General features: G+C 44.1%; 1 protein-coding gene across 3 annotated transcripts in view; it reads left to right on the forward strand.

Annotated features, from left to right (window-relative positions):
* The first annotated feature begins 69 nt into the window (after positions 1-69).
* WDFY2 (WD repeat and FYVE domain containing 2) overlaps positions 70-21,210 on the forward strand; it is a 59,998-nt gene continuing 38,857 nt past the window's right edge. Inside the window, exon 1 of one of the 3 annotated variants that reach the window (XM_035323474.1) lies at positions 70-272. In XM_035323474.1, coding sequence (XP_035179365.1) covers positions 136-272 — 137 coding nt within the window. In that variant the 5' untranslated portion in view covers positions 70-135. Of the gene's footprint in view, positions 273-7,890; positions 7,941-18,478; positions 18,646-21,210 lie in introns of those variants that run through there. The other 2 variants (XM_035323486.1, XM_035323478.1) reach the window with 2 other exon arrangements.

Here is a 21,210-nt window from a genome sequence, read left to right on the forward strand (position 1 = left end):
GAGCGACAGAGCCCGGCACCGAGCTCCGTGTCCCTCCTTCTCCTTCTCCTCCTCCTCCTCCTCCTCGGTGCGGCCGCCTCCCCTCGCCGCAGCCTCCCCTCGCCGCAGCCTCCCCTCGCCGCAGCGGCGGTGCCCATGGCGGCGGAGCCGCAGCCCAAGGCGCTGACCCGCAAGCCCCTCCTGCTCAACAAAGTGGAGGGCTCGCAGGAGGTGGTGAACATGGCAGCGATCGTGCCCAAGGAGGACGGGGTCATCAGCGTCTCCGAGGACAGGTACCGGGAAGGGGCAGCCGGGCGCTGGCTCCCCCGGAGCAGCTGGGGTTGCAGGGCGGCAGTGGTGGTCCCACCCAGGTGGTGGTCCTGGTGGTCCTGGTCCTGATGGTGGTGGTGGTCCTGGTGATGGTGGTGGTCCTGGTGGTCCTGGTCCTGCTGCTGGTGGTGGAGGTGGTGGTCCAGGTCCTGTGGTGAGGGTGCTGGGGGTTCTGCGGGGATCCTTGCTGACCTTGCCCAAAGGTTTGCGGCGCTGCTGGCAGTTCTCGTTCCCCTTTCCCCTCTCCCAGTGTTTCTCGGAGGTTGTTTAAAAATGCCCTATCGCGGTGATAAGATCTTGGAGTTCAGTCCCGTGCTGTAAAGCTGCCAAGGAGCAGAATGTTTTCGGGCCCTTCAGCTGCGCGGCGTGGACGCGTGGCTGACGCTGCTCGGAGGCAATCCACGCTCCCCTGTGAGAGCCTGAGCTTAACGCAGCCTTCCCGCTGAAGTTTCACACTGAATTCTGAAGGTGCCTTCCTTTAAAGTCAGAGCTCAGTTTTCCTGCACAGTCCATAAATAATTGTTTTAAACAGAATTTCTTTACCACTCAGGTGCGCGTAACCCGTGCCCCCAGCTGTCTGCTCAAAAGGCAAATGCTGGCCAACGCGTGAATGTCGTGATTCTCCAGGGTTTTTGGGGGGACTGTTTCTCTTGGACACCCATTATCCTGTTCGGTGTCTGTTTTTATTTCTCTGTCAGCTTTCCTGAAAACTGTGAGTATTTCTTTCATCCTGCCTTGTCCTCGCTGTGCGTCAGTTTCCAGCTAGTTGTCAGGCATGTGAACCGTGTAAATCAAAGATGATTTAAGTTCATCTAAGCTATGGTCTCCAAGTGAGCTGTCATGCCTCATAGCAAGAAGAAAAGAGCTGCTTCAAAGAAGTGCACTGTAGAAGAGACTTCAGACAGAGTTTTAAAATGCTACATGGCCATGATTTTATTTTCTTTATGTTTTTTAGTTATTTGTTGTGAAACCGAATAACGCTTACTCAGCTAATTCTTTTTATCAGTAAGAAAGTATTCTTGATATTAATTTGCTCTCGTATGGGTCTCTCTCAACCTGTCTCTCCCTCCCACCACAGAAAACAGCATCTAGCTTCTGCTATCTAGCAGGTATGAATTGCTGAGAACAGGTGGGTGCTGCAAGTCAATATTTCTTGGTAGAGAAAGGGATTGGTGACATGTGTTTGCTTCACTAATAACTGAGATGTTAGGTTCAAGAAAACAGCGGTGAAGCGGAGCCCAGAGGTCTCTCACTCAGCAACTTGGACCCTTCAACAGCAGCACCCTCTCTCTCCTGTCCCAGCACCAGCCCCTAATGTAGGACCCTAATTTCTGTCCTGCTTGCTGCTGCAGCCGGAGAAAGAAATCTGCTGCTAGGTGTCTAAAGGTGATACAGGATAGCTCAAAGGGAACAAGAAGTACTGTGTTAAGTCTGGGGGCTCCCAGGTCATTTTCTGTATAAAGGCAGTAACAAGGTAACCTCCTTTCTCATGGGCGGTTTGTGGTGTATTTGAGGTGCTGTAAGCTATGATCTTGCCTTTTATTTCTTTAGGCACAAAGATGTTGACTGTCTTTTCCTTTTATTTTCCACCTGCATTAGCATTTTTATTGTAATTAGAAGGTTCGGGGACTAAAACTTATTTGGAAGGAATAGCAGTTTGGAATTCAAACTTGGAGGCTTCCAGATACCTGGGGTTGGAGAAAAGTTTACCAGACTCTCAATACCTGTGCCTTATGATCAGGCTTTTGCAGATCCTTCCTGTTTGGACCTGCCTCCTGGTGTTAGTGTTGAGGTTGTTGTTTAATGGCCTTGGAATGTGGAGGGCTTTTAAAGATTCCTGGAAACTGCAAAGGGTGGTTATGGAGATGTTATCTGTCTCTTTACTTGGGGAAGTAAGTGAGCTTTGGCTGAGTTTACCAGCCTGTGATATGTTGGTCATATGAGAGAGATGCTCTGAAACTTTTGCAGAGGACTTTAGCTGGAAGGACTTGCTGTTCCCAGCATGTGCTTTGGACTGGGGAGGTCATCTGGAAAGAGAAGGCAATTCTCTGTTGGCTCGCGAGTTAATAGCTGAGCATATCGGAGCTGAAGTAGCTGGTAGTCTTTTAACATACGCAACAACTAGGCATCACTTTGCACTTTTCTTCAGTGCTTGATATGTCCCTATAGCTGTAAATCCTTCAAAGCAGGAGCTTGGCCTCCGGTCTGTATTTTGTGTGACAGCAGTGGTTTTATCTGGTTTTAAAAGACTGCGGAAGTGGTTCCAGCTATAGCTTGCAGACGTAGCCACGCGTTATGTAGCCCTGAATTGTTTGTTTATAGCACATACATGCACATATTTTCAGGAATAAAATGAAAACAAAGTAATAAACCAGAGCGTGGTTGTTCCTCATAAAGAAGGGCATAGATGGGGAAAGAAGGAACTTCAGGAGGGTTTATGTATTTATTTATGACTATCTAAATTTTACATAACCTGCAGGGTTAGAGATTGTTTTCAGTGTGCATCATCTGGATCCTCTACATATTTTCTCTTCTGAACCCTACTCAGAATCACATTAGTTGAACAGTATGCATTGTCTCCTAAACTTAATTGTTTTAGCTGATTCCTTGTTAGGGCAAAGTAGATTGAGCCTGTATCTCTTTGCAGGACAGCGGGCATACACTGGGAAGGATAAGATGTAATTTTATTTTGTGTTTTCCTTCTAAGGAAAAGGGATGCACCTGTCTAGGCAGGTGAAGGTTAAAGGAGTGGCGGCATTTGTTGTATGTATCTTATGCAGTAGGGCTATAAGAAATAGATTATTAGCTTTCATGCATGCTCTTTTCCTTGGCAGCGAATGGGTGGAATTAGCAGGCACATACATCAAACATGTAGAGTCTTGAGGGATCCATAGCACTGAATGCACCAGGTTCTACACGGGGAGCTAAAATGGGATTTTCCTAATGTGCTCAGCTGGCCCTAGGCTATCGTTGGCTTCCTGTTAAAAGCATGCACCACCATTACAAAATTGCTGAGTGGCCTCATCTTTTGTTGACTTCAGAGGGAGATGTGGGTGTTGGGCACTTCTGAAAAGTAGGTCACCGGCGTGTCAAGTTCAGGCACATCCACTCGGTGCTCCGGAGAAGATTTAGTATCGCTAATCTCACCTGAGCATGGGGATACGGTGGGAGAAGTTACTGACTCACCCAGCTTTCAGCGCGAACAAGTCTGCTTGGAGTTGGCACACTTCTGTATTTCCCACGAGCCTGCCAGTGATGTGAGTGCAGTTTCAGCTGGGTGTCTGATGTGCTGATCTGGTGTCACCGTGAAGAACTGGTGAGAGGTGGCTAGGTGTCATGGTGCTAATCCTGCGTTTGCCTTCTTGTTTTGGTACCACTAGCTGTATTGTAGGAGAGGAGAATCTTAGATATATGCTGGTGTAGATAACTTCCCTGATAATTGTTAACTCTGGTCTGTGCCCCTCCTTTAGGTGGGACTTCTGTGCTAGCTTCCATGCGACAGACCTTTAAAATGTTGGTGTTGCAGTCGAGAATTTTTCCCTTGAAGTATTAATGGGAGGCAAAAACCTTCATAGTCTGCAACTGAAAATTGTCAAAATTATTTGGGATTCATTTAAAAAAAAATAAAAAAAAAAATCCAGGAGTAAATTTTATGCCACAGAAAATAGTTCTGTATTTTTAAATAAGGGAAGAGAAACCTTTGCCTTCTGCACTACCCTTTATCATCTGAAGTTCCTTTTGTGCTGGGATGTCTTGGCTTCTTTGTATGGATCATTGTATAAACACAAGTGGCAGTGAGCCCGGGCTGTTTGTCATGTGCGTTCATATTAGCGTCTTTGTCTCGCATGGAGAAAACGGTACAGAACTTGTATTGCTAGGTTTGTTTCACAGTTTGTGGTTTCTAAATGCAGATGCACTCTGAAGCTGTTCTTCTGGACAAGCTAACCAGCATTGTTTTTAGGGCTAATAAAGGTGAACGACAGCCTGGAGTTATAGGTCATGCCCAGGTGAGGTGGGTTTCATCACACTGTCCTGCATCCAGGCAGGAATTAAGGAACAGCAGACTCCTGGTAAACTCTCTGGATTTCCCTTCTCCTGCGCTGGAGCAATGCAGAGCAATTGCTTTGCAGAGCAGTGGTTGCAGAATGGGTTTATCGTGCTCAGCTAAGCGCAGGGTTATGCCACCAGCAGCAGTTCTGCTTTGCGTGTGGCTGTTGACTCGCAGGAGCAGTACAGGTGGTGTGAGAAGGGATTCTGATGGGAGCTGTTTGTGTGTCTATCAGTCCAGGCCTGTAGGTTTCACACCCAGGTTAGTGCAGCGTGAACAGCGGCACACAGGTTTGGATGTTCTTCGCAGGTGTAAAAAGACTTGTCCGTGCTGAAGGTTCTTTTGATTAAAATCATCAGGCGCAAATAAAATTGTTGAGAGGAAATGGAGGAACTCTACAAAAACGGTGTCAAAGTTTGAGGCCTGTTGTTGCAGATGCAGCTTGTTTGCTCAGACTTTTTTTTTCCAGCTCATTGGATGCGTTGCAACTGGACGGCTGCGTTTGGACTAAAGCTCAGGGTGGAGGTTAGTGCTGGCTGTGCGAGTGGATGTTGGCAAGGCGCTTAAGAGAAGACTGGAGGCCCAAAAGCTCATGGAATCCGAACTGGTTCCAGATGTTGAAGAGCGTCTGTTCCTGATTTGACTAACATGCATCCCGTGGAGATGCCAAAACCCTGGGACTAGAACATAAAACGTTTCACTGAGCACTTGCTGGGGATGATGAACTCTGCTTAGGAACTTGTAGGGTACTGGGTGACCTTGTAAAGCACTTTGTGCCATCGGCAGATAACTTGTTGGAGGTTGGCAAAGCTTGTATGTGCCTTACCTTATGATACTCTCCACTGGGTATCATTTAAAGATTTGAAGCACAAAGATTCTGTCTTGTTTTTCTGACATGAGCTCTCCTGCTACTGCAAGCTCATGTAGGTCAGTGCACAAATTGATGCAGCTCCTGCAGCTGTATGAAGTTCATGCCTTAACTGCAAGGTGGCAGCTGCAAAAATGTGATATGAAAGCATGGCTTGGACCACAACTCATACAAACCCAGCTTCAGCGCTGTGGTTGGGCATCAAAATGCAGTGGGAGATTAGGCGCTTGAGCTTTTAGAGTCGGAGATGAGGTGGTTTTTAATCCCCTTTCTGATTTAAAGATTATCCATTATACAAAAAGTGTAGATGTGTGTTTCAGATCTGAAAAGCTGTTTGAAATAGAGAGCTGCCTAATACACCTTCCGTTTGCCTGACAGCAGCCTAATTTTCTGCCTCTTGCTGCACAGTGCTCTTGAGTTGCAGCAAGTTCTGGGATGGCACATCCATCTCCCACAGTAACTGGGTTTTGTTTTTCTTTTTGTCTTCCCTGACCCCAGGTTAATTTCACTGGCATCTCTTTACACAGATCTCTCATCACCATGTCTCGCATCCGTCAGGCTTCGCTGTGTGGCTCGGTGACCTTCCCTTGCACTTATTCCAGCTCTGCAGCCGAACAATGCCCCTTGCAGAGAGAGGACAACACAATGCCACCTCTGTGTGCCCTGAACCCTTGGCAGAAAAACAAATGGGCGTTACTGAGTGGCTATGCAGCATGGGTCTGGCATATAACTCAGAATGGACTCGTACAAAAAACCTGTTCTTTTTTCTCCTAAAGCTTAAGATGTCAAAGGAGACAGTAATGCCGCAGTGTTAAACAACTGCAATACCATAAAATAAATGAATTACAATGTTTTTGAAGCTACCAGGCTAGTTCGGTAAGGTTGGCTTTTCATTGAAGGTCAGTTAGCGGATAGAAGCTCTCAAATAGAAGTATGAAGTTGTGGCACCATAAAAATGTGTCAATAGCTTGTCTGACCTGCCCTGAAGGATTTGGGTTGTTGAGGCAGACTCTTTTCTTTCCCTCTCTCCAGTTGCACTGCTTTCTACAGTCTGTGTGTTGCCTGTGATCTGTGCGCAGCAGCAGCTGCCATGTACATGATAATGTATGCAGGAAAACTGCTGAAAAGTAGTGCAGGAGTGCTTCCAAAAACCTGCTGTCCCTTGTTTTCCAGAATGCCATTTTTAACGGTCTTAAGTCAGAATATGCTTGGTGTCTCAGAGAATAAGTGGGGAGGAGAATATGGGACAGCGTAGTGCGCTGCTCCTGTGCTAGGAAGCGTTGAAAGCTTCGTACACAATGGACAGTGCCGCAAGGAGAGAATCTGGCTTTTGCACAAATATCCTCTGTACATCACTGCATTCTGTGCACCGTAGCCTCTCAAACGTTGAAGGGCACAAAAACTCTCCAGAAACTGTGTTTAATTGCCTTGCCCATGGTTCTTCCATCACACACCTGCCAAATACGGGTGGCTTTATGTAAAACTCTGCAGCTATCTACATGATCATGCAGTAATCCCTACTGTAAGCTCTTGCAAAACAGGAGTGAGGAAAAAAAAACAGCTGTTTTCCTTCTGCATGTGGTTCGGGGGAGTGATAGATGCAGCCCCGGTGTTGTAGGATGCAGCAGGCTGGGATGGTGGTGGGCATAGCCCTGTGTGGTGGCAGGCAGCCTGCTCAGCTGAGCTTCATCCCACGTCGGTCACTTCAGCAAAGAGAAAATACGATGGCTTTCTTTATACTTTTATGAGGTGAGGTATCAAATGCAGTAAATGTTATCCAGGGTTGGGTGAGTGGCTGGAGCAAGCCTGGAGAATGGGAAGAACAATTATGTGAAAGGAGAAGCAGGCAAGGGTGAGTTTGCCAGGCAGACCTCCAGGGAGGGAGCTTTGCATAATCACAAAACCATATGCATCTCTGAGGACTCCTGTGTGTCATAGCCTCTGTGCCTAATGACTTGAAACTGCAAATAAATAATGGTCAAAATGAATATCTGTGTATCAGAAAGTAGATAATAAGCTTTGAACAGTAGACTGCGCTGAAATTTTGTGTAGTCAAAATACAGCCTTTATCCTCATTAAAGGGAGAACAGTTGTGGGGGCTGGGTTTAAAAAAAAAAAAAGTGATGTTTTAATTTTTCTCTTAGTCAGGCTGCAGGAAATACTGTTGTGTAACTAACCTTGGCCAGACTTTGAACATATGGGCTTTGCTCATCATACCATGTGTATTCTCCATTTAAATCAAGTTTTTCAGCGAACTCTTAAGGTTTTGAGCACTGAATCTAATGCAATGCCAAAGCACAGTCCTGGGTAGAAGAGCTTGGCTGTTCTGCTGCCAAGTTAACTTTAGATCAAACTTCAGTAGTCTTTTATTCTTCAGATTCTGCATCGTTCTGTCTCACTGTGAGGTAAAGATCAATGATCCTAGCAGGTTTTTGAAATAACAGTAGTGGTCGATCAACCCCACAAGGCAATGCTTTTGACCTTTACCAGCCTGTAGCAGCAGTTTCCTTCATGCCGAGTCCTGCAGAGAGAAATCTGAGAAAAGACTGTCCTAATGTGAGTTGGCCTATTTTGCCACCAGGTTGGATTTTCTGGATTCAGATGATAGAGCAAATGCATTGCACTGTCTCAAAGGGGCACAGAAAGAAGATCCATCCCTGTGTTTAAAATGTGATAGTTAATGGTGATAGATAATGAGATTTTGCACCTCCAGCAGTGAATACAAATTTGATGAATTTACCTTCAGCTTCAAATTCACTTAAAATAGCAAATAAAGGCTTAATTGTATTTTTAAGTAGGCAGTGCATCTGCCTTGTGGAGTACTTTAGGGTCTTAAAGTAAACAGCTTTTCTGCTTTTGAAGGTCTACTAAGGTCTCATCATGAGTTGGTGCTAAAGCTTTTACTTAGCTTTAAATGTAATAAGGTACAGCAAACACATAATTACATTTATGCTAACTAATGTATGCCAGCAGATGAGTGATTAGAGAAGGCTCTGGTATTGCTTCAGAACACCAACAGTGGGGCACATCCTCTGTGTGCAATGATTTCAAGATTTGGAGATATAGGTACCAACGGTCTCCTACTTCCACACTACTTAGCTTATCCATGGCTTGTAGTGTTTTTTGTTTTTTAAAAAAATATTTGGGCAGTGATTAAGAGAAGAAATTGGTATGTTTATTGTATTACATGATAAGATGAAGCAGGAGAGCACTGAAAATTCACCTATGATGCTTTCATTTGGGTTGCTGCTCAGCCTTTCTGAAGCAGCTCAGCAAGGCTTATCTTACAGATGTCCCCTGATTTGCTTGCTTCTCTGAGAATATATGCATTGAGGTTTCTAAATTTACAGATTCTGGCTGAATATATTGTCAGACTCAATAATCTGTAAGGTATTTGCCTGTGTTCTTTCTAGGCCTGTTTATTATTCAGCAATCTAGAAGGGATTGCCTGGTTATATCATCAAGTTGCCTCTTATCTCAGAAAGCCACGTAAAGTAATCTCTTCTAATAGATGGCTCCTTATTAAGTATTTTGTCCCCTTTATGTGTGTTGGAAACCTGAAGAATTTCAGCGCTGTGAAACTGGAAATGATGGCTTACATTTCATTTGCAACTAATTTGCACCCATTTTATTTATATGCTGAATTAACTTTAAATATTTCTTCTTGTTCTTTAGTGCTATTAAGCAGTGTCTTCTCATTTCTTTACGCCATCTCTGCTTCTGTGTTTGACACAGGATCAGTTTGGTTCCCCCGTCATGTTGCTAGAGCAGATGTAGGCTACAGTGGCATCCAGAGTGGTTCAAAAATTGACATTGTGAAAGCCTCTTGTTCTACAGCAGCACGTGCACAGGATAGTTTTGCACGCACAATATAGTAAAAATCACCCGCGGCATTTTGGTGGCAGGGGGGTTTCTCCTCGTGGTGTCTTGGTTGGCATGATGAACCATGTTGTTCTTTCCCCAGCTATTTCAGCAGCTCCAGCACCAACAACCTCCTGTCAAAGGCTGACCGCACTTCTACAATTGCCAGATGAGCAGTAGGAAATCTTGTGCTTGGACATGTAGCCCCTGGGGTCACTTTTATCCCTCTGGTCCTGTCACTTCAGGATCCCCTCAGCAGCCAGCGGCCCCCCCGAGGCCTACTTTCTGCAGGCCTGCAGCTGAGGGGGGGGGTGGAAGGGCCTTCACCAAAGAGCCCTGCGTTTGGCTTTCAGAGCAAATGACTGCCTTTAATAAGCCATTATGACAGTTGTTGTTGTTGTTTGTTTGTGGTTTGTTTTTTTTTGTTGTAGTTAGTTTGGTTGGTTTTAATCAGTTTCTGCTTGTGCTAAAAGCCGGGGGGAGGAGGAATAAACTGGCTCTATATTAATCGTGCTGAGGGAGAGGGATGAAAAAATAATGTATCTGTCAAGTCAGAATGGACATCTTTGGCTTTATTGTGCCCTAAGCTTGGGCTAAAGTTATTTAATGACTGGAATTAAAAAGTTGATACTTTTTGCTTCAGGGAAATGATGCATTTTATTCTCTGCTACAGAGCCCTATTTTATGTTCCATTCAGTCAGGCTGTCTGAATTATAAAGCTCCAAAAGTGTGTGTTAGGTCCACCAGAGCCTTGCCCCACCTGTACTGTGTGCTGCCTTAACAGTTAAGGCTTTTAGCACTGTCTGAAGGGCAAAAGTCTGTCTAATGGTACATCATTTTTCTAGGTTGCATTGCATCCAAAGTCAGGAGTAATAGGGGTTTTGAAATTGTATTAGCTGCCATTACCAGCTAAGAATAGACATATGTTGGATTTCTTCAGGCAGGAGGGAGCAGGGGAAGCAGTTAGCTTTGGCATATCAGCTCTGATGCGTGGTAGACCACTGTAATTGGCACAGTATGTTATGTCGAAGGGGCTGGTTACACAACATATAGACACTAATCCATTTCCTAAGAAGAGCGCAGGCTCTTCCCTTCAGGAAATGAATCAGACTTCATAAACAAATCTCTTCTCTCTGACTTCTGCAACTGCCAGTAAATGAACGGGAATAGTTGAATCTGTTGTCATGCTTCCAAAATACCAGTTAGCAAATGGTTCTGCCACACTTCAGCAGGGACATCACCTCAGTCTCATACGAAAAACTTACTGAACTCCTTCAGGTTCACATTGATGTTGTTGTTACATTTATTTGTAGCCAAAAAGCAAAAACACTGAAAAATGTGGAGAACGTGTGGTGCTTGGAGTCCTGCAGCAGCTGAAGCTGTAAAGCATGGGCAGATGAGGAGCCCTGTTGAGTGCAATGAGCCATTGCAGGCATGGTTTCTCCAGGCTGCACAGATGGGCATATTTCTTTGGGAGGTATCAGTGATGCTCTGACACTGATGTCTGGCACCTTATCTTCCCCTTTTTGTGCTCTTTCCTCCCTGTAGTTGCTTTCATGATGAGGGAGCACAGGACCAGCAGGGAAGTGGAAAATCCCACAGTAGCTTGTACCACTACTTCTGTTCCAAAATCTTCATTTAGAAGTAGGAGATTAAAAGGAAAGATAGGGTTTTCTGTTTTAACCAGAAATTCTGTAAGTACTGGTTGACCTGGTACTTAGATTTACCGTCATTATTTTTTTTCTCAAACGCTGTGGCTAACCCGTATTAGATACCAGAGAAGCAGTAGGGAAAGAGTAATGAATGTGCTGATTGTTTAAAAAATATACATGCTGTAATGCTTGCAAATACATCAAATTTATCTGAATTCTGAAAGGTTCTCTGTTATTTAGCATGCTTTGACACCTCCTTTCTTTCTTTCCCAATAGGTTCTTTGGTAGATAAAAAGGCAAGCATGGTGAGGATTTCCCTAATAAGTTTTTATTAACAGAAAATCTAAGAAGTCTTTATCCCCAACTAGTTTCACCCACAGCATCCTTTTGGTCACAGCTTGTATTTGTCCTTCTAAAGCTCTGGTGACCTGAAACCTGTTTGTGAGTAATCAGGGATGAACATAGCTGTCTGCTTTTTACAAGGTGTAAACAAGTCTGAATGAATGGCCCAAGTCCTGCAAACTTTGAGATGACCAGCAGGAAGTTTGGGTGAAGCTAACAAATGGCTTGGGGTACCTAGGTCAGTGTCTCCCATCGTCTTTCCTTTGGCTTGCTCTAAAACTGAGCTGCTGTTCACGTCCACTTTTTTACAAGAACAGATACTTTTTACATGGCTTATAGAGACAGATTCTTTTGGAGAGAAGTATAATTGTTATTCATCATTTAATTACAAAAACGTGTCCATTAATGTTTTTGTTAATGCAAGTGTTTTTCCATTGTAGGTGTTATGGAAGAAGTAGGTAAATGACCATTTTGACCACCAACAAAAAAAAAATTGGATGTGGGAAAACAAATGACATGGCATTTTGTGCTCAAGAGTTTTCCATGCAGATTAAAAAGTGCAAAGTGGTTTCAAAAAGTGGTGTGTGTGCATGAATTGACACCTCAGATTCAATGGTATTCTTCCAGAAACAAGAGACATTGTCTCTGTCTGCTGGCAGGCTCCTGATTTGCAAGCCAGCTGTTGATACTCTGAAGCATTATCCTGGCAATGGTCTGCCCTGCTTTTGTTGTTGTTCTTGTCTGATTTTTCCCTTTATGGCTGCAAGTCATGACTCTCTTTAATCCAGAAATTGCTGTTTATTCAGTTGCTGGCTTATACCTTTACAGTGACCTCAGGCTAATAAAAATGAAGGAGGAAAAATGGGAAAATACGGACCACGTTGGTGTATTACTGTGGTACAATGTAACCAGAAAAGGAGGGCTGTTGTGAGTAGAGACAGTAAACCCCACGTTGTTCCAACTTTCTAATTCGTGTAGATGAGCACAAAATTGCAAATAGTGGTCCACGTAGGACAGACTTCGACAAGATCAGTATTGCTCCATCCTTCCAATAACTACATGAAGTAGCTGGGAGAAACAGGCAGCTGAACCCAGAGCCAGTAGCTCTAATGGATAATTTCTAATAAATTTAACAGTGCCAGTGTATGTTTTCAGGCAGAGGAATCTGGCCCTCTGTCCTGCATGACTCTTGGTACCAGGCAGTGTTCGTGCTGTGAGCCAATTCGCTTGGTCCCAGACATTCCAACCATGGAAATTAGGTTGGGCCAGGGACCATTCCTAGTCCACAGCTTGGATGCAGCTACTATTTTCTGTGTCAGATGGCCTCGCTGCTGGAGTCTTGTCCCAGGCCTATATCATTAATTAATCTAGATATATTTCACGTGTCCCAGCTCATGTGGCTGCCCCTGTTGATGAGGTATCAATTTGCCTAAGAGATATTGGTTCTGTGTTAAAAAAAAATAAAATAAAATTGCTGGTTTAAATAAGGCCTGGGCCTTAAAAATGGTCAGTCTGTAAGCATTTCTGCTGGTTTGAGATCTGTAACAATAAGTTTGAAATGCCTGAATTTGAGACCAGAAGTAGCTTGAGATTCTTAAGATTAACTTTAACCAGATGTCTGGGGGAGAGCAGACCTTTGGAGGCTGCAGCACTGAGCAGAAGTGCAGGCGCTGCCAAATTCCTGCGTGTGACATCAGCCAGTAAAGGGAACATCTTTCCGTGAGCCCTTTCCTCTGATGTGATACCGGGATGTTTGACTGGTCTGAGCAGAGCATTGCTTCATCGTGTCCTGGAGATCAGGGAGAAGAGATGTGAACTCATCTTTACATGCCAGCTCATGCCCTGCTTACATCGTCCTCAGGTAGCATCTTTGTGGCAGTGGGGCTGCCCTGAGGGCTGCTGGTAGAAGAGCCCAAGCCTCATCTACAGCTAAGGTAACAGCCCCTCCAGTGTTTCAGACCAGATGAAAGTTTTGGTAGTGTGTTTTCAGAGCAAGTAACAGAACAGTGCCAAGCTGTAGAAAATACAAATTTTGAAATAAAATCCACTACTCATCCACTCCTTTGAAACAAATGTACAGTTTGGGGTTAGGTGCTGAAGGAAGAATTCTTCATCAGGGTGATCCAGCTGCAGAGCAGAGCTTGGAGAAGATCAAGGATGTCAGGAAACCGTATACAGGGAGGCTTTACCTAAACTTTTTGTCTTTGAAAAGACCTCTGATCCTTAAAGTGATGCTTCTGCTCCTTCCAGTCCCCAAAATTTTTGAAATATGTTGGGCATGGAGTATCCACACGCCTTACTCCAAGCATTGTTTTCACCACAAGCATCTCTTACTGTAACCCAAGGCTTCAGTAAGATCTTTGGTTTTGCTGCCAAGTGACTGTAGAGAACTCTCCCTAAAACTTCAAGATGGGCAGAAGATAAGAAACTTTCGTTTCCTAGTCAAAGCTGGTAATGCCACACAGGAACCACGAAAAGGAAGCGTGCAACTTCCATGGCTTGTGAGCTTCTCTACCTGAGAAAAGCACGGGAAATTTTGAGTACAGAAATTAAATGAGGTATTTGAGACTGTGTTTGCAATAGAAAGCACTGTCCAGGTAGTGACGCTTGTTCTGTAGGACTTTCTGTCTTGTCCAGTTTGCCTGCCACTGATAAAACTGTGAGCATAAATTCTCTTTTCTGTAGTCTTTCATAGCTTATTTTTGTACAGGCTGCTTACAGGCTTCTTGCCTACCCCGACACCACTCTATTTTGCTTGTTTGAATTTTGTACTATTAGAAAAGGGTCTGGGAGTTGGGGAAGACACTAAGCGTGCTTTATCCACCTCCCATCCCAATAACCCTGATATGTCTCCTGCTAGGAAGAACAACTAATTTGCTTTGCTTCAATATATAAACAAGCAGGAAAAGTATCACGGTTGGTTTCACCCCGCTCCAATGTCATTTGAGAGTTTTGCTGCCGACCTCGTGAGCAGGATCAGAGGAGTGCTGCTGAAGCACAGCCAGTACCTGCCTGGCTGGGGGAGCGCAGCTACAGCTGCTGCGCGAGGCAGGGATGGTAGGGGTCCTTACCTTCTGCTGCCACAGTGGGGTGTTCTGTTGTAGGAGCCTTTTGCGTTTATTCCTTTTCTATGGAAAGTTTTTTTGATTATTTTTTAATATCATTTTAACTGTTCACAGGATGACTGATCTGAAATTATCCCCTGGTCTGGGTCCTCTGGTACCAAGGAGATTGTGTGAGATTATTTTAGACTGATTGCCTTTTTAATGTCCAAGATCAGAAGATCGATAAAGCAGAAAGACTTCCTTAGAATCCTGTGTGCCTTGAATACCCAGGTGATAGTGGTTTTACAGTAGCTTTTATAGTGTTTGTCTACAAAATCTGCCTCTCTTACTGTACCACAGAATTGCACTTTCTCCCTCCAGATGCAAACAGAAGTTCTGCTGAGGACCCATTGCATCACATCGTATGGAAACAATTTTAACCAGCTAGTAAGAGAGAGGAGAAGGTTTGGAGTCCAATATACTTAACTGATAGCTACTCATAATTTATGCATAAGTAACATGAAAATAAACAAAACAGGATGTCTAACTTGGCTCCCCTTCCTCCTATGCAACTAAATTGATATGATTTACAGAAATCACTGATCAGAGTGACACTGGTGTTGCTGTTTGGCAAGGTTATCTATTATCTGAAAAAAAGATTAGGCAGCTTGGGTGAAGAGGGGTGGAATCAATTGCTGAAAATGAGAGTAGAAAGTTTCTTTGCAGAGGGAGGAAAAAAGGCAAATGTATGTTTATCCATCCTGCCCAACAGAGAAATTTAATTCTTGTTTTAATGGGAGCACATCCAGTCTTGGTGTTACGTTTTTACCTGCTGTTGGTGGTAACTGCAGCAGCCTTGATGAGTTTGTGTAGTTGTTGTCATAAAAACTTAGCTGGCACAGGTGACTTCTGGGTCTCCTGGGCTAATGGCCACCCTGCCAGGTGGCTTAGTATCAATTATTGATTTAATTTATTTTTACTCCCCCAGATTGTTGGAGCTTCGATTCTGGGGAGTGTGGTGTCAATGCCTGCACGCTGAGGAGATCTTACAGCCCTCCTGGTCCTCCCCATTAGGTGTTCTTACAGCTAAGCTGTTGTGGAGTAAAGGTGTCACAACTGTCATGAGGAGACAGTTTGGGATCCCTGTGCTTATACAGTCCAAGTTACAGTTGTAGGATGTGTCAGGGCCTGGGGAAGGCTGTGGGATTTCACGTCTTTTAGGCATTTTGCGTTGGTTGGCTTGAACTGCCCAATTTTTTAGAACCTGCCTCTTTTGTCAGGGCAGCGCTACCAAATCTGTGCACTTAGTTAGACCTGCTCACATTTGTTACCACTGTGCTGAAGGTCTCCTGTGGAGCTGGATCCTGCTGTTCCTTTCTCTACCCACCCAGGATTGATTTAGAAGAATCTCCAATACCTATGTTTTGATTTGTTTGTTTGTTTTTGTTTTTTAAACTAATATCCATATTTTGTAAATGTTTTCTAAACAGGACCAAGTCTGATGCCATGGTGTGTTTTTCGTTATTGTTAGCCAAGCTCTCTTTTGAACAACAACAAAAGTTTTTATTATTGAGTCTCAATAGCAACTTGACTGAAGGAGGGCACAAGAGGAGGAACTTACTAACAGCCAGTGTTGAAACTCGAAACTTTCCATGAGCCCTGCAGAGGAAGCCATTTGAACTGAAGCTTTTTCTCTCCCTGAAAAAATGCACAGTGAAAATGTTTTTTTTCAAGTACAAATTTCACTGTTGGGGCAGGGCGGAACAAACCTTGAATTTGAATTTGGATAAATAGTCTTCATTAGACTCCCTTTTTTAAACTTTACACTATTGCTTAATTTTCTACATGCTGATTTCACAATGATGGATAGTGAACCTTTGTTTGCCTTAAATCCCATTCTCCTCCTCCCACTCCTAAAAAAAAAGTCCTGTTAACCTGTTAACCAAAAGCTAATACAGCCTAACGTGTTTCCTGTCCCAGGCAGCAGTGTCAGAACCTCCCATTTGTGAAGCACTGAGGTAAGTGGCAGTGCACCACGCAGAGAAGCCTTAATGGAGGAAATACTTTCCATGTTACATATTTGGAGATTACATGCAGGGAAATGTTCAGTTGTCAAGTGCAGCTGGAGGGGTTTTTGTTACCACGTCTATCACCACCAGACTGCTTCATAAACACAGGTTGAGTCCTCCCTTCCTTCTGGTGTTGGGTTGACCTCACATGAAATGCCCTCTTTGATGCCCCAGCAATCTCAGTAACTGGGGTGCAGGGAGAGTCTTGGGGCTCGAAGGGTTTGTCTGCAGCCTGTTGCCTCAGTTTGGATAGGCCTGTTATTATCAGAATACTCTGCTGTTTTCGTTTCCTTGCCTAAGGGTTGTTAAATCAAACGTTGACTGCCATCCTTACTGCAGGCTGTGTGTCATTTGTAGTTTATAACCTGTTCCCTACTGCTTATTCTTCCCATTCATGTTCTATCAATAATACATCTCCTCTCACCTCGCTCTCTCCTTTTCCTCACCTTCCTGCTTATTCATTCTTTCCATAGCTCCGTCTTACCAATTTGAAATTCAGAAGAGGCAGGCTGAAAAAAGACTTCCTACATGAAGTCTTGGAGCAGTTGCACATCCTTGGTATTTAACAGCATTCAGCATTAGCAATATTCAGCAGTCATCTGATACGAAAGTGAGATGGGACAGCTTGGATTGGAAAAACACTGGCACCAGAAATCTGGTTTGAAAACAACACAAAAAGCCTTGTGCATTGGTGATGTGAAAGGTATTTGGCATGTTTAGCTGGTTTTATCTGCCAGATGTCGCCTTCTGAAAACCTGAAGTGCCGTTGCATCTTTGTGTTCCAGCATCTCTTTTCCCACCAGCAGCCCATAGTAATTCCCAGTTTAGCAATGAACTTTATTAAACCTGTTTGTTATTGAAATGCATTCAGTTGTTTGGACTAATTGAGAGGCAGCAAATGCGTGATGCCTCTCAGACAATGGGGAGTGGGCTGGGATGCTGAGCTGCATTTTTCTACTGCTTTTAGAAAGGAAGGGATTTTTGCAGTGAGATGAAGGGGATGGCAATATTTGCCTTTGCCTCGTAGCTTCCAAGCCATGTTTGACTTGGTGTGGAAGGGGACAACAGCTGCTGGAGCAGGTATGGGGGCTACCGCTGCAGTTGTTTGGGGATGCACAGATGCTGAAACCTCGCTGCTGCCAAGGAGAGGGGTGACCATGGTCGTCTGGTAGCTGCTGGTTAATGGGCGCTGCTGAACACAGGAAGGCTGGGATGCAGAGGGAGGGTCTGCGCCTTTCCCCCACGTACACACTATCTAAAATCTATGTTCTTGCCAATAGCGTGAGTGTTTTTAAATGGCCAAGCCTAGCAGGACGTGTAAATCACTGTCAGCCCTCGCATAACCAGAGTGCTGGAGCCAAAGCTCTGGGGAGAGGAACAGCATGGCTGAAATGTGTGTGAACATGAGGGGTGCCAGAGGAGCAGGCAGCGTGGGATGACTGGGAGAACTGATGGGAGTCCAGAAAACTGTTTCTGAGCTTTTAAGTGATTGATTTGGAAGGGAAGGAGACTAATGGACTGTCTTTGGTGCCTATATATCTTAAATACAAGTTAGTAGTCAAGCACTGGGGAAGTCAGGATGTAAATCCCTAACAATCAGTGCCTTCTGATTGGCACGGAGCTGCCATACCGTGAGCTCTTGTTTCTTTCCACTGAAGTATTTTCCTTTAAACAAATGATCAAAATAAACTGAAACTATCAAGCCAAAAACAATTTAAAAAGTGAGTGGGAAAAGCAAAGACTAACCTTGATCTTTCAGATTTACGTGAGTGAAGTAAGTATTTAAAGGTGCAGTGCAAGCGAGGGGAAGATGTGCTTGTGAAATCATCTGGTTGCTGCATTTCTGAGCCTTTGTTAGCTTGCATTTATTTATAACGTGCAGTGCAGATGATGAAAATCTGTGTATTTCCAAAACAACCCATTTGTTCACTTCATTTGTTCAAGGTCATAACTGTTTTGGGTCTTGTTGTTTATTGGCATAATTTAGAGCAAACTGTCCAGCTGATCTGTTTTAGGGGCCAGATCCTACCCACGGGACAAACAAAAATGTTTAGCTCCCAAAGGCCTCTGAGTAAATTATTAAAATACTTCCACCACCCCGTTCATTCCCTCCCTCCAGATGCTGTAGTTGGGACATCGCTGAATTAAATAAACTGCTTAATCTGCTGAAGACTGTTAATGATTTACATTTTTGATAACTGCTCATGGCTTGCACGTATCCCTCCAAAGTTCTGTGTGCTCTTGATAATGAGGCAGAATTTACTTGTGTAAGTTATGAAATGTGGAAGAGGCTGACCGGACCGTCAGGTTGTTTCACCTGGATGTCTTCGGCATGACTCAAATGCCAGAGCAGAAGAGTGGGAGGAGGGACTGCTTGATACAGCAGAATGTGCATGGATTTTGAAACCAAAAGGGTGTTGTTTTATCTTGTGGGAAGCACACCTCCTGGCTTCAGATAACTGGATGTATCCTCTCAGACTTTTTGCACAGTAGCTTAACTGTCTGCAGGGAAAGCTGTTCCTCTCCCCCGTGCCCTCCACTTAAGAAGCAATCCTGTCTGATCTGTGAAGAGCTGAGCCAGAATTACAAACCTGACTTAGTTTTTCAGGCAGTGCTGAACCTCCAAGGCAGCAGAATGGTAAAGTACCCTTCCCATATTTACTGCCTTTATCTCCTCTCAGCTCATTTTTCCCCCAGCAGATGCTGTGAGCTGATTTTGTGCTTTAACTAATAACACCAGGATTGACTCCCCCATTGGGTGGTCTCTGGCTGGCTTCTACCTTGTATTACCACTTAAAATCTGGTGTCCTCTGTCAAGGTCAGTGATGGATCAGGCCCGCTTCAATCTGCTGCCATCCCCTGGTTTTGATGGCTCTCACATAGCCCATGTCATTACCTTGGACACTTTTCTTTGCATTTCTGTGCTAACTAGTAGTCTTCTGAGGGAAGGCAGCATCTCTGAGTAAAGTGGCATGGAACAAGCTGTGACATGCAACATCTCTGCATATAATTTCAGCCACCGTGAAAATACTTCTTAACCCAAAGATCTGTGTTGTGTATTTGTCTTGTTTTACACCACGTTGCCCTTTCCTAAAAAGAAATCATACAAGTCATCCTCCAGTTGCTAGTAAAATAGCTCAGTGTCTTCAATCTCTGCTTTTCTTTCCAGAGGACTGTCTTGTTTGTTAATAGCAGTAACAGGCATGGCACCATGCTGACCATGCCATGGATGATGTGTGCTGCCTCTTATGGTGTTGCACAGCTGATGATGTGCTGTGCTGCTGTTACAGGCCAGCTCCATGGTATGTGTTATGAATTTGTTTGTATTTGTTGTAAACTGTGTATCTGTTAGCTCTCAGTGTTTCTTTGTGAGTTCAAGAATCCTTATCTGTCTGAATTTGGACATGTTGGGATGGGAGCTTACTGAAAGTAAGCTTTCTGGTGAGGAACCCTATCTTTATTCAGGATGGGAAAAGTGGATCAGATTTCCCACAGATTCGTGTAGTTGCTCAGGAGCTAAATCAGCAATGAAGCTGAAAGTTCTTGCTTTGAAGTGCTCTGCCTCAAATAACTGATTCCTTTGAATATGTAAATACTAACACCTTTATTGTTATCCCCATGCCCAGTAGCATGACCTTGTAAGAACTTATTCCTTCTGAACTTCAAGGTGTTGCCTTTTGTAGTAGTTTGGAATAAGATTTAAATGCGAAGAGCTGCAAAACACAGAAGCAGATCTTCAGAGCTGATTTTATCTTGAGACCTCAAATCTGTTTCTTCCAAGATAAGACCAGTACTTCCCCAATGAGTGGTAGCAATCAAGACCTGGAGAATACAAGCAGAGAAACCATCTGGACAGGAACTGCAGAGGATTCTTCTTGTAACCCTCTAGAGAAAAATAAGTCAGAAGAGTACAGTAGGAACACAGTGCAGATTACAAGGTATAGTAATATAGTAAGTAGTAAAAACAAAACAAAACAACAACAACAAATAACGTAATTTAATAATGTTTCATGGTTTTGCCATGAACAGGAAGCTGTCTCAGTGCAAAGCAGTAGTTACCTGTAAGGGAGCAATCAGATAAATGAACTGGAGCTACTGCAGGCGTTATTGGTTTGGTGGATGGGTAACAGCTGCCCAAGCAGTGGCCTCCTGTCAATACGGAGTTCCTCCAGACATCTTTACAAAGCTGCACTGTAATGTATCACACCATTTCACATGTTTAAATGATGTATGTTTCCAGACCTGATGGTAAAGCTGGTCTTGTGTCTTCCATATGCTTATGCAACAGACTTTGCTTTCTGGGCTCATCTTTACAAGGAGATGTGTACTGTCAAGGTTTTCCCTGGTATGTGATTGCCTCTGCCTGTTGCTCTCGTTTCTTATTTTCCTTCCACCTTTCTTGCAAGGAACATGTGGTTCTGGGATTGCCCCTTGGGGCTGTAGCTGGTGAATCCTCTGTTTCCTGCCAGCCTAATGCAGTCTGGGCCAGTCATCTGCCCCAAATTAGCAGATAAGCTGATTGGGACTGGGGAGATGGGAAGAACTGTGGGAGAACATAGCGAGTGGATGACAGTGTATTGCAGAGAGAATCTAATGTTGATAAATATCTCTCTCTTCTTCTTTCATCCAGATGTTGGAAGTTTCTAAATTATGCCAGTCTGAATAAAAAAACATGTACAGCTGCTGTCAAATAAGCAAACACTGCTGGGGTACGTAAGGGAGGGGGGAGATGGATAAAGAGAAGAAAGATAAAGCTCTTAAAATTCAGCAGGTTTGTCTGGATTGCAGCATCTGGCACAGAAGATGCCAGTTTAGACTGGATATTGCCCTGTTAGAGGAACTGGAAGACAGGTGAGGAGAACAGGACACAAGAACAGCCTTCCCAAGAGACTGGAAAGATCGATTATGTCAAAGAGGAAGCATGTAAGAAATTGTAGGACTATATGTAGCAACAAACCTATGGAGAATGTAGGGACAACAAACTTCCAATCTTGTAACGCAAGAGCAGGAGGATGTT

The sequence above is a fragment of the Oxyura jamaicensis genome, chromosome 1 (assembly GCF_011077185.1).
Source record: "Oxyura jamaicensis isolate SHBP4307 breed ruddy duck chromosome 1, BPBGC_Ojam_1.0, whole genome shotgun sequence".
Lineage (NCBI taxonomy): Eukaryota > Metazoa > Chordata > Aves > Anseriformes > Anatidae > Oxyura > Oxyura jamaicensis.